The sequence below is a fragment of the Eubalaena glacialis genome, chromosome 5, assembly GCF_028564815.1.
Source record: "Eubalaena glacialis isolate mEubGla1 chromosome 5, mEubGla1.1.hap2.+ XY, whole genome shotgun sequence".
NCBI lineage: Eukaryota > Metazoa > Chordata > Mammalia > Artiodactyla > Balaenidae > Eubalaena > Eubalaena glacialis.
The window spans coordinates 68,278,485-68,292,106 of record NC_083720.1 but is presented as its reverse complement, the minus strand read 5'-3'; the positions used below and the strand labels follow the sequence as shown (position 1 = coordinate 68,292,106).

The following is a 13,622-nucleotide window of genomic DNA, read 5'->3' as shown; positions in this document are numbered from 1 at the left end:
AACAACTTGTTTATCCCATTGTTGATGGACATTTGGGCTGATTCCAGTTTTTTGCCCATTATAGCACCTTTATGATGCTAGAAACATTCTTATACAAGTCTATGTGGACATTTGTTCCCATTACTCTTGGGTAAATACTTAGGAGTGGAATTGCTAAGTCAAACAGTAGGCATATGTTTACAAGAAACTGACAAATTTAAGAGTGGCTGTAACATTTTATACTCCACCAGCAATGTCTAAAAAGTCTGGGTGCTTTACATCTTCATCAATATTTGATTGTCAGGCTCTTAAATTTTAGCCATAATAGTGGATGTATAGAGATGTCTTGTTGGGGTTACAATATACATTTCCTGATGATTAATAGTGTTGAGCACCTTTTTGTGTGTCCATCAACCACATTCAGGTATCATTGTGAAGTACCTTTTCAAGTCTTCAGCTTCTTAAAAAAATTGGACTGTCTTTTTAATATTGAGTTATACAAGTTCTTTATTTATCCTGGATACCAGTCCTTTGTCAGATTATATGCTTTGTGAATATTTTCTCCCTATGAGCAGCTTGCTTATTTATTGCCTTAAAAGTATCCTTCAGGGACTTCCCTGGTGGCACAGTGGTTAAGAATCTGTCTGCCATATACCCTGAGAAAACCATAATTCAAAAAGAGTCATGTACCAAAATGTTCATTGCAGCTCTGTTTACAATAGCCAGGACATGGAAGCAACCTAAGTGTCCATCATCGGATGAATGGATAAAGAAGATGTGGCACATATATACAATGGAATATTACTCAGCCATAAAAAGAAATGAAATGGAGGTATTTGTAGTGAGGTGGATGGAGTTAGAGTCTGTCATACAGAGTGAAGTAAGTCAGAAAGAGAAAAACAAATACAGTATGCTAACACATATATATGGAATCTAAGGAAAAAAAAAAAAGGTCATGAAGAACCTAGTGGCAAGACGGGAATAAAGACACAGACCTACTAGAGAATGGACTTGAGGATATGGGGAGGGGGAGGGGTAAGATGTGACAGGGTGAGAGAGTGGCATGGACATATATACACTACCAAATGTAAAATAGATAGCTAGTGGGAAGCAGCCACATAGCACAGGGAGATCAGCTTGGTGCTTTGTGACCACCTAGAGGGGTGGGATAGGGAGGGTGGGAGGGAGGGAGATAGAAGAGGGAAGAAATATGGGAACATATGTATATGTATAACTGATTCACTTTGTTATAAAGCAGAAACTCACACACCATTGTAAAGCAATTATACTCCAATAAAGATGTTTAAAAAAAAAAATCCGTCTGCCAATGCAGGGGACACGGGTTCGAGCCCTGGTCTGAGAAGATCCCACATGCTGCGGAGCAACTAAGCCCACGCGCCACAACTACTAGAGCCTGCACTCTAGAGCCTGTGAGCCACAACTACTGAGCCCGTGTGCCACAACTACTGAAGCCCATGTGCTTAGAGCCCGTGCTCCGCCACAAGAGAAGCCACGGCAATGAGAAGCCCTGGCACTACGACGAAGAGTAGCCCCCGTTCGCCACAACTAAAGAAAGCCCGTGCACAGCAACAAAGACCCAACACAGCCATAAATAAACTAATTAAATAAATAAATAAGAGTCCACCTGCCAATGCAGGGGACACAGGTTCAATCCCTGGTCCGGGAAGATCCCACATGCCGTGGAGCAACTAAGCTCATGCGCCACAACTACTGGGCCTGTGCGCTAGAGCCCGCGAGTGACAACTACTGAGCCCATGTGCCCCAACTACTGGGCCCATGCACTGCAACTACTGAAGCCCACGCGCTCTAGGGCCTGCGTGCCGCAACAACTGAGCTTGCATGCTGCAACTACTGAAGCCTGCACACCTAGAGCCTGTGCTCCGCAACAAGAGAAGCCACTGCAATGAGAAGCCCGTGCATCGGAACAAAAAGTAGTCCCTGCTCGCTGCAACTAGAGGAAGCCCATGTGCACCAACAAAGACCCAATGCAGCCAAAAAAAAAAAAGTGTCCTTTAATAAGAGTATTTAATTTTGATGAAGTTTAATTTGTAAATTTTTTTATTTTATGGTTTTGTTTCTGTGTTCTGTTTAAGAAACCTCTGCCTACCCAAAGGCTTAGAAGATAATTCTCCTACGTTTCCTTCTAGTATTTTCATAGTTTTAGCTTGTACATCTGGGTCTATGACCCACCTTAAATTTGTACACGGCATGAGTGGGAATCAAGGTCCTTCGTTTTTTTTATCCATGTGGATATCCAATCTTTCTCATACCGTTTGTTGAAGAGTTTCTTTTCTTCACTGAATTGCTTTTGGTGCCTTTGTCAAAAATCAACTGACTATGTAACTGAGGGTCTGTTGCTGGACCCTCTATTCTGTTCCACTGGGCTGTCAGTCCTTGTGCCAATACTGAACTGTCTTAATTACTGTGCTCTGAAATAAGTCTTAAAGTCCTCCAAATTTCTTTCATTTTTTTTTTAGATTGCTTTGAATATTCCAGGTTCTTTACATTTCCATATAAATTTTATTTCTTTATTATTATTATTTTTTTGGCCACGCCATGCGGCATGCAGGATTTTAGTTCCCCAACCAGGGATCAAACCCACACCCTCTGCAGTGGAAGAGTGGAGTCTTAACCACTGGACCGCCAGGGAAGTCCCTCCATATAAATTTTAGAATTTAATCAGTTTGTCAATTTCTACAAAAGAATCTGCTGGATTATATGAAATCTATAGATTAATTTAGGAAAATTTGACATATTAACGCAGTTATCAAATCCATGATCATGGTATCTCTCTCCATTTCCTTAGGTCATCTTTAATTTCCCCTAGTTACATTTTAAGATTTCAGTATTAAAGTCTTACACATTTTTTGTTAAATTTACTCCTAAGTATTTAATATTGTAAATGGATTTATTAAAAATTTCATTCTCCATTTGTTTCCTGATAGAAATGCAATTGATTTTTTTTTAAAATAAATTTATTTATTTATTTTTGGCTGCGTTGGGTCTTTGTTGCTGTGCGCGGCTTTCTCTAGTTGCAGCGAGCGGGGGCTACTCTTCATTGCGGTGCACCGGCTTCTCATCGTGGTGGCTTCTCTTGTTGCGGAGCACAGGCTCTAGGCGAGCGGGCCTCAGTAGCTGTGGCTCGCGGGCTCTAGAGTGCAGGCTCAGTAGTTGTGGCGCACGGGCTTAGTTGCTCCGTGGCATGTGGGCTCTTCCCGGACCAGGGCTGGGACTCATGTCTCCTGCATTGGCAGGCGGATTCTTAACCACTGTGCCACGAGGGAAGCCCCTGCAACTGATTTTTGTATATTAACCTTCTACTGATTTTGAATGTTAAACTAACCTTGCTTCTTGGAATAATACTCACTTGATTATGATGTATTATCATTTTTGTGTATTGCTAGATTCAATTTGATTATATCTTAAGGATTTTTGCATCTATGTTCATGAGAGATACTGGTTTGTATTTTTTTTTCTTGGAATAACTTTAAGCTTTTGGTATCAGGGTTATGCTAGCCTTACTAGAGGAGTTGAAAAGTGTTTCCTTCTACTGTATATTTGAAAGTCTGTGTACTACTGGTATTATTTTTTCCTTAAATGTTTGATAGAATTCTCTTGATAATGTCCCACAGGTCTAAGGCTCCCTTCATCTTTTTTAGTCTCTTTTCACTCTAGTTTTAGTATGAATGTTTTCTACTGTCACATATTTGAACTCACTGATCATTTTTTCCACGACGTCTAATCTGCTGTTAATTCTATATAGTGGATTTTTCACATCAGATATATTTTTCAGCTCTAAAAGTTCCATTTGGTTCTTCTTCGTATTTCCATTTCTCTTTTCATGATGTTCATATTTTCTTTTCAATACATGAACGTAGTTACAATAGCCACTTATCCTTTTCTGCTAATTCTATCATATGTCAATTGAGTCTTTCTATTGACGAATTTTTCTCCTGGTTGAGTCAGATTTTCTGCTTCATGGTTGTCTAATAAATTTTTTATTAGATGCTGACATTGTGAATGTTATACTGTGTGTCTGGATTTTGTCTTCCTTATAATAGCATGTGGGGCTTTGTTCTCACAGGTAATTAAGTTACTTGTAAATCAGTGTGATCCTTTAGAGCTTTGTTAGAAAGGTTCTAGAACAGCAGTTGCCAACCTTTTTGGCACCAGGGACCAGTTTCATGGAAGACAATTTTTCCACGGATGGGGCGGTAGAGGGTGGGGTGGAGATGGTTCAGGCGGTGATGCGAGCGATGGGGAGCGGCAGGTGAAGCTTTGCTCGCTCGCTGCTCACCTCCTGCTGTGTGGACCGGTTCCTAACAGGCCGAGGATCGGTACTGGTCCACGGCCCAGAGGTTGGGGACCCCTGTTCTAGAATAGTCTTTACAACTAAGATAATTTAGCCCTACTACTAAGGTCTGAGCCTTCTATTGGCCTGGGTAATCAATCAGGACTCTCTATCTCAGAACGTCAGAACTTAATTAATCCAAGCCCTTTGTGAACTCGAGGAATTACTCAGCTTAACGCTCCCTGCTGGTTCTTTGCCCGGTCTCATGGAGCTTTACCCTACACATGTGTAATCTAACACTCAGCAAAGATTCAACTCAAGGAAAACCCTATGTAGACTTCTGTAGCCTTGTAATTTCTAGCCACTTCAGACTCATTAACCCTAATTTCTACCTTCTCAACTCAATGATGGGTCTCCCACCCTGTTCCACTATCCCAAATGCACCTCCAAGCAAAACACCAGAGAAATCAGAGTTCAATTCACCTGTTCCCCTTCCTCAGGGATCATGGTCTTGCATTGCTATTGTCCAATGTTTGAAAATACTGTTTAATATATTTTGTCTAGTTTTTTAGCTGTTTATAGCAAAAGACTAAGTCCAATCCCCATTAGTCCATCATGGCTAGAAACATAAGTTCTGTACATAATGTTTTGCAACTTGATTTTTTTACTCATATCATGGTTATTATTCCAGATCAGTACATAGCTTTCTACCACATGCTTTTAAATCCCTAAATAGTGTTTCAGAGTATAGACACTTAAAAATTGTCTTCAGGGCTTCCCTGGTGGCGCAGTGGTTAAGAATCCGCCTGCCAATGCAGGCGACACGGGTACAAGCCCTGGTCCAGGAAGATCCCACATGCCGCGGAGCAACTAAGCCCGTCTGCCACAACTACTGAAGCCTGCGCACCTAGTGCCAAAAGAGAAGCCACTGCAAATGAGAAGCCTGTGCACCGCAGCGAAGAGTAGCCCCCGCTCTCCACAACTAGAGAAAGCCCATGGGCAGCAACAAAGACCCAACGCAGCCAAAAATAAAATAAATTAATTAAAAAAAAATTGTCTTCAATGTTTTAAATAACGACTAATACTAAAATTAATATGTACGTATCTCCTTGGCCAAATGTACAAATATTTTCACATTTTAATTTTCTTACGTTCACATAAGCTTTCAACAAAATAGGTACTGTGTGTCATATCTCTCCCACCCTCCTCTCCCCCCACTCAACAGGCAAAATATTATATAATAGTAGTTATTAAATATTTACTGAGTATAAAAATTTAATTCAAGAGAATGATTGTTAGTACTAATAGCAAATGTCTGTATTCTTTCCTTACTTTTATAAAACGTTTTAATCCATTTGACAGTGAGTTACATGAGTTCTCAGGTTTAATTTTAGTAAGATTGCTCTCCCTGCTTCTTACCATTTTATTATTATTTTTAACTTTGCCTTAAATATTTTTATTATACCTGTGTCTTTTATTGTAAGTTCTCCCAAATCTGTTCTTACATAACAGGAGTATAAATAAATAAATAAATACTAAAAAGGTTTTCTCCGAAACAGGCCACATTCTTTAAAATGTGAAATGATATACGAGTAGAAATGTTGTGTTCTTAAAAAAGGCTTAGATTTGTAGTATTCAAAATCAAAATACTAGTCTAAGGTGAAAATCATTATAATTCATCAATCACATGTGACTACTTTATATCTTTATTCAAACACTTAAATCCACCGGCTCTTACAGTTATAAGAACTCATATTCACAGACCACATTTCTACCTAATATAAGAATCTCTTCTACAATAGCCTCTGTGACTGACAATCTTACACTTCATATTTGATTATTAAAAGTTTTTAAAGAGTAACAACCTGCTTTCAAATACTATGTCATATCTATATGTACATCATCATTCAAAAGTAAAACAACTTTCATTTTCTTCTACAACCCAACTATAGGAATCATTCCGTTTTTAAATATGTCAACTTTTAGACTAAAGCCTCAAAAAAAATATTACTTTAATAAGAAAGAAACTTTTACCCCTTACCTGATTACAAGTATCAGATAAAGAGTGTATAGCTTCTGAGAACATACTTGCTGAACCCGTATAAATCCAGGCAAGAAATTTGAAGAAACAGTTTAATCCATTGCTAGGAGAGAAAGAGAAAATAATTTAGCATAGGTTTAAATAAAAATCCCCATCAAAAGCTTACTTAATTTATACACACACACACACACACACACACACACACACACACACACACACACACACTAGATTCTGTTCAAAGTAAATTAGAAAGAATCCCTAGCCTTTAAGATTTACTATGTTTTAGGCAACAGGAGTACAAATTTGAAGAACACAGATTATGGTTTCATTAAATATTTAAATGAAAGAGGCATGATACATGCAAGCAAATTACTTAAGTACGTTTTGGAAAGATGAGAAAAGAGGGTGTTCTACATATGAACAAAATGGAACCAGAAAGGAAATTATGTGTCTTATGTGCACTTGGTATTGTTCAGTAGGCCAGTGTCAAAGGGAAGACGTTGGTGAAGGTCCGTTTATTTAATTAGGCAGATGCCAGAGGTGAAGACAAAACTAGACCAAATAGTCTGTGTCATACGAGAAGGCCATACATGCTAAAATAAACATGGTTAGCTCTGAGGAAGCCAGCTGTGCTCAGATTCCAACAGTAATAACTAGTATAATTTATCTCAGGCACTATACTATAGTCACTTACCATGTTTTATTATAACTCTATTATACAAATGCTAACATTGTAGTAGTTACTACATCCTCATTTTATAAATAAGGAAACTGTACATCCCCTTCCAGCTACCCTTTTCTCCTCTCCTCCATTTCAAATAATTTCTTGAAAGAATTATATCCACTCTTGCTGTCTCAGTTTTCCTCACTTTGCACTCAGTCTTCAATCCATTAAACAGTGGCTTCTGCCGCTAACACCTCGTAAGATTGTTTTTATCAGTACATCAACTGTTTCTTGCTATTAAATTCCTGAAAACATTTTAATATTCTCCTTAATCTCACAGAAGCATTTGCCACTATTTTCTGAAAACACTGTCTTCCTTGATTTCCACAATACTCCTGGTTTTCTTCCTACCTTTCTCTTTACTCTTCCTTCGTCTCTTCTGCAGGCTCTTTTTCTTCTACCCGTTTCTTAAATGTTAGCGTTCTTCAAGGTTTTTTCTGAAGAGCTTTTCCTTCCTCATACACTACATACACATTCTCCAGGTGATCTTAACTACTCCTATGGCTTTAATTATCATCTATATACTAATAACTCTTGATTCTATATCTCTAATCCAGATCTCCCTCCTGAGCTTCAGAGTCATATATACTAACAATAATAATTATTAAGTACCTATTATGTAACAGGTACTATGCTAATAAGCAGTTTATATACATTACATACATTCCTCCAATATAAAAAGCTTTCATTGTTAATCCTGTTTTATTGATGAAAAGAATTAATTCTGCTGACCAACTCCCCTTGGGTGCCCTATAAATAACTCAAACTCAAAAAGGAACTCATTATTTCCTTTGCTCCCACCCTGCCCCCTCCTTCCAGCGTTCCTTCTCTCAGTGATGGTGCAATATCTATCCAATTGTCCAAACCAGAAACCTGGGCACCATCGCTAACCAGACCACCTAAATACTTTTTGAAACTAACCGTGACTCTCCATCCCTACTACCACTATCTTTTCTGTATTATTACAAATGACTTCTTCTAGTCTAGTGTCCCTCCAATCCTTGAAGGTAAGAATTATGTATTTTACCTTTACATTTCCAGACCATATCAAAATTCCTGACACATGTAACACATGTATTTTAGAAATAAAAGAACAAACTAATGAATTATGGAATTAATGCTCTTAAACATCCTAAATTAGATTATTCATTAAAATAGATAAAAGGTAGGCAAAATAATTAGGAATCAAGAAGAAGGAGAAGTACACACTGCTATATTTAAAATGAATAACCTACTGTATAGCACAGGGAACTCTGCTCAGTGTTATCTGGCAGCCGGGATGGGAGGGGAGTTTGGGGGGAGAATGGATACATGTATATGTATGGCTGAGTCGCTTTGCTGTGCACCTGAAACTATCACAATATTGTTAACTGCCTATACTCCAATATAAAATAAAAAGTTAAAAAAAAAAAAAGAAGAAAGAGGAAAAAAGAAAGAGGCAAAAGCATTAATTATGTTCTACCAAGGTTAAGTGGGAGAAAAATAAAAGCGCAGGTACTCTCCAGTAGTTATAACCCAGGTTGCTTTAGTTACTCTAAAAGTAACCTTGGCCAATTTAACTTTTTAAAAAAGACTTCTATAAATGCCAGTGAAAACGAGAGAAAAATTTTCAGATAGCACCTTTATCTTTATCTAGATACCAAGTAATAAATTTATACATTCAAGGATATATACATTAAAAATATTTCTATTTTAAAAGGCTTATATTTCAGTACTTACATGCAAATGGCAACCATCACCACCTTTCCTGGCCCCTTAAAAAAAACTGATGTCGGTCTAGAGCGTGGCTATAAGACAAAAACAAAAACAAAAACAAAAAATCTCTAACATTTCCCAGAGAAGCATTATGACGCTAATAAGTGACTCTTGACACACCAGAAAATACCTCCGTTATCAACGCCTCTAAACAACTAGATTTACTTATTTAATTCTTTTTCTCTAGAATTTCCTGTTTAAGATGTGAGAAGACGGAAATTGAAAGTACATGTGGGCCCTTTTGCAGAACATTAATTGTTTATTTCCTTGTAATTCATTTCCTGGCTACTTCAGGAAAAATTCCGAGTTGGTTACATAAAAACCAGAAGTAAAGTGATAAAAATGTACTGCACTGAAATACCCTAAAATTTTCCCATTTCTTGAGCAACTTCTTAACTTATAGTACAAGGAACAGCCAAAGCCAACAAGTTTGTTGCTCTAATTTAACTCATGACTGTTCTCTAAAGACCAAAGACATCAAGTGATAACAATGTGTTTAATTTCAAAACACACCAAAACAAAAGGAAATCAAACAAGAACATATTCAGAGAAAATATTTTTCTTCAGTCAAATGTTCTGCTATTCCTTGAATTTATACTTTCTGTGTTTCTCCTCCTGCTCTTTCCTCTCCTTGGAATGCTATCATCTTCCACCGCAACCTGGGCAAGCTTTACTCATCTTCTTGTATATCTGGCCAAGTGTCACCTTTCTACGTAAAGCCTTCCTTGGTCCCCCACAGACAACACTCACTCTACTACACATTTATTATTGTACTTTACGTTTCTATTGAAGCACGTCATATATTCTGCCTTATGTAATTTATTCAAGAAATATTTATTGTACAAGTACTATATGCCTGGCACAGTTCTAGATGCTGGGGCACAACAGTAAACAAAACAGAGTCCCTGCCTTCATAGATCTCACTGCCTAGTATAGGAAGATAGAGAATAAGTCCATCATATCTGATAGTGATAAATATAATAAAGAAACTAAAACAGAGACTGAGAGAATAGTGTTGGGGGGGTATGATGGAGAGGGTTATTTTAGTTAGAATAGTGAGGGAAAGAAGTTCAATGATGAGAAGGAGGCAACCATGAAAAATTTGGAAGAAAAATGGTTTAGGCAGAGTATACAACACACTCAAAGATTCTGAAACAGAAGTAAGTTTCGTGTGAAGAATGGACAAAAACAAGGCTGGTGACTTCCCTGTTTGCACAGTGGTTAAGAATCCACCTGCCAATGCAGGGGACAAGGGTTCGAGTCCTGATCTGGGAAGATCCCGCATGCCGCGGAGCAACTAAGCCTATGCACCACAAGTACTGAGCCTGCGCTCTAGAGCCCACGAACCACAACTCCTGACCCCACGTGCCGCAACTACTGAAGCCCGCACATCGCCCGTGTTCCACAACAAGAGAAGCCACTGCAATGAGAAGCCCGTGCACCAAAACGAAGAGTAGCCCCCGAAACTAAAGAAAGCCCGTGCACAGCAACAAGGACCCAATGCAGCCATAAATAAATAAATAAATAAAAAATTTTTAAAAATTAAAAATAGAACTACCATATACCCAGCAATCCCACTCCTGGGCATAAACGCAGAGAGAACCGTAATTCAAAAAGATACATGCACCCCAATGTTCATTGCAGCACTATTTACAATAGCCAGGACATGGAAGCAACCTAAACGTCTATCAACAGAGGAATGGATAAAAAAGATGTGGTATATATATAGAATGGAATATTACTCAGCCATAAAAAGGAATGAAATCGTGCCATTTGCAGAGACGTGGATGGGCCCAGACTGTCATACAGGGTGAAGTAAGTCAGAAAGAGAAAAACAAATATTGTATAGTATCGCTTATATGTGGAATCTAGGAAAATGATACAGATGAACTTATTTGCAAAGCAAAAATAGAGACACAGACGTAGAGAACAAACGTATGGACACCAAGCAGGGAAGGGGGGTGGGGGGGATGAATTGGAAGATTGTGATTGACATATATACACTACTATGTATAAAATATCAATAGATAACTAGTGAGAACCTACTGTATAGCACAGAGAACTCTACTCAGTGCTCTGTGGTGACCTAAATGGGAAGGAAATCCAAAAAAGAGGGGATGTATGTCTACGTATAGCTGATTCACCTTGCTGTACAGCAGAAACTAACACAACATTGTAAAGCAACTATACTCCAATAAAAATTAGTTTAAAAAAAAAAAAAAAAAAAGAAAGTAAGATTTGGGGCTGGTCACCAGAGGAGCCAACCATGTAATTAGAGGGTTATAACTTTCCAACCTCCAGTGCTGGGAAAGAGGCTGGAGACTGAGTTCAGCCTCCAATGGCCAGTGGTTTAATCAATCATGCTTATGTTATGAAGCCTCCATAAAACCCTGAAAGGACGGGGTTTGGTGAATGTGTGGAGATTCAGGGAGAGTGGCTGCCCAGAGAGCATGGAAGTTCTGAGCCCCTTCCCACATGCCTTGCCTCCTGCACCTCTTCCATCTGGCTGTTCCTGAATTATATATCCTTTAATAATAAACAGGCAATCTAGTTTAAAAAAAATAAAATAAAGAAGTGGGACAGTAAAGGTAAACTTTCTATACTGGTCCCAATATTAATTTCCTTCTGATAGGAAGGAAAACAGAGTTATTCTGGCACACTTGTCAATAAGGTAGTAAATCTGCTAATGGAAAGATAAGGTACTTCTATCAGATTAGATCTATTTTTTCAATGAAATATAAAACAAGGTCATCAGCTGAAGAGGGAAAGTGAGTCTGCAGGAAGTTTGGGAAGAGAGGAAAAGGTATGCAATAAGTACCTCACAGAATGGGAGAGTGAACGTACTATGGAAGTTTAGTAAGACTGACAAATATTGAGTGTCCACTGATTTTGTACACTCATATAATAAAGAAAAAAAATCATCAAAATGGCTGTGCAATTTTCTCCTCTAAGGGCTGAGCTTCTTGGGTACAAGCAGAGGATTAGCACTTTGAATGTTAAACAAGGTTAAGAGTAGAAGGAAAAAGAATAAAGGAAATTAAAGGTGTATACAAGAGCTAAATCTTGCTAAAAATCTAACAAAATAAATCATCTATACCTATATGCTTATGGTTTATAACACAGTTATGAATTTAAAGAGAACTTATGTCCCAATTTTTTTAATTTTAAGAAAAACAGACAGAAGCAAAGAGATTATAATTCAGTAGATTACAATCTACTTAAGAAAATCTTGGTATAGGATCACAGACATGCTAGATTTTCACCATGGACTGATACTAGGATTTTCTGTGCAACACATACACACATAACATTAACAGAAAGATATCCTTACCTTGGTATTGCCCAGAAACTCTCTATATTCTCTCAATATTTTTTGGTTTCTAAATAGCCCTATAAGAAAAGAATTACACAATACATTTAGGTCATACATATTCTTATCAGTCACATTTTAGATTAACACAATTATTCTAAGACTACGTTAAATCATCTTCTACTAGCTACCAACAAAAATATGTTATTAGAAGAAATGTGAATTTGCAACTTGATTAAAAAATAGGCAAAGGATTTGAATACTTTTCTCCAAAGATGATATACAGATGGCCAACAGGCATATGAAAAGATGCTCGTATCACTAATCATCAGAGAAATGCAAATCAAAACCACAATGAGGTATCACTTCACACCCATCAGAATGGCTACTATCAAAAAAAACAAAAACAACAACAAAAAATAACAAGTATAGGGACTTCCCTGGTGGTCCAGTGGTTAAGACTCCACACTCCCAATGCAGGGAGCACAGGTTTGATCACTGGTCAGGGAACTAAGATCCCGCACGCCACACAGCGCAGCCAAAAAAATAATAATAATAGTAACAAGTATAGGCAAGGATGTAGAGAAAGTGGAAATCCTGAGTATGTTGGTAGGATAATAAAATATTGCAACTGCCATGGAAAACATGGAGGTTCTTCAAAAAAATTAAAAACTACCATATGATCTAGCAATCCCACTTCTGGGTATAGACGTAAAAAAAATGAAAGCACAGTCTCAAAGAGGTATTTTCACACCCAAATTCACAGCAGCACACAGCAGCACCATTCACAATGGGCAAGAAGTGAAAGCAACCAAAACATCCATGGACGAATAAATGGATAAACAAAATGTGGTATATGCATACAATGGAATACTATTTAAACTTTATGAGGAAGGAAATCCTGTCACATGGATGAACCTTGAGGACATTATGCTAAGTGAAATAACTTAGTCAAAAAGACAAATACTGTATGATTCCATTTATGTGAGGTATCTACAGTAGTCAAATTCACAGAAGCAGAAAAAAGAATAGTAGTTACTAGGGCTTCGAGGGAGAGGGAGAAGGGAATTGTTTAACATGTACAGTTTCAGTTTTGCAAGATGAAAAAGGTTCCAGAAGAACATTTTCTGGAAATGTTTCATAACAATGTGAATATACTTAGCACTTCTGAACTATACACATAAAAACAGTTAAAATGATAAATTTTATGTTGTATTTTTGCAATGAGATAAAGGCAGTTTGCTAAGATTCTCTTCTCAGTATTAACTAAAAAATATAAGAACCAATTCTTCATTGTTAGCTCAAAGTTTAAAAATACAGGAAAAAATATTTTTCTATTACTATGCTTTCTCAAATTCTGTACTTTAAATATCTCCTTTAATATATGTACAAGGCTATTCATGGTATCATTATTTTACTAGCAAAAAACTGGAAATGACCTAGGAGGAAATAACTGAATAAACTATGGTGTACCCCCCAAAATGGAGTATTATAAAAGAAA

The 13,622-nt window shown here is 37.5% G+C and overlaps 1 protein-coding gene across 1 annotated transcript in view; it reads right to left on the bottom strand.

Annotated features, from left to right (window-relative positions):
* SLC30A9 (solute carrier family 30 member 9) overlaps nucleotides 1-13,622 on the bottom strand; it is a 75,171-nt gene that overhangs the window by 27,851 nt on the left and 33,698 nt on the right. Inside the window, exons 7-9 of the mRNA XM_061191341.1 lie at nucleotides 12,143-12,201; nucleotides 8,776-8,843; nucleotides 6,333-6,435 (exon numbers count right to left, since the gene is read on the bottom strand). Coding sequence (XP_061047324.1) covers nucleotides 6,333-6,435; nucleotides 8,776-8,843; nucleotides 12,143-12,201 — 230 coding nt within the window. The remainder of the gene's footprint in view (nucleotides 1-6,332; nucleotides 6,436-8,775; nucleotides 8,844-12,142; nucleotides 12,202-13,622) is intronic.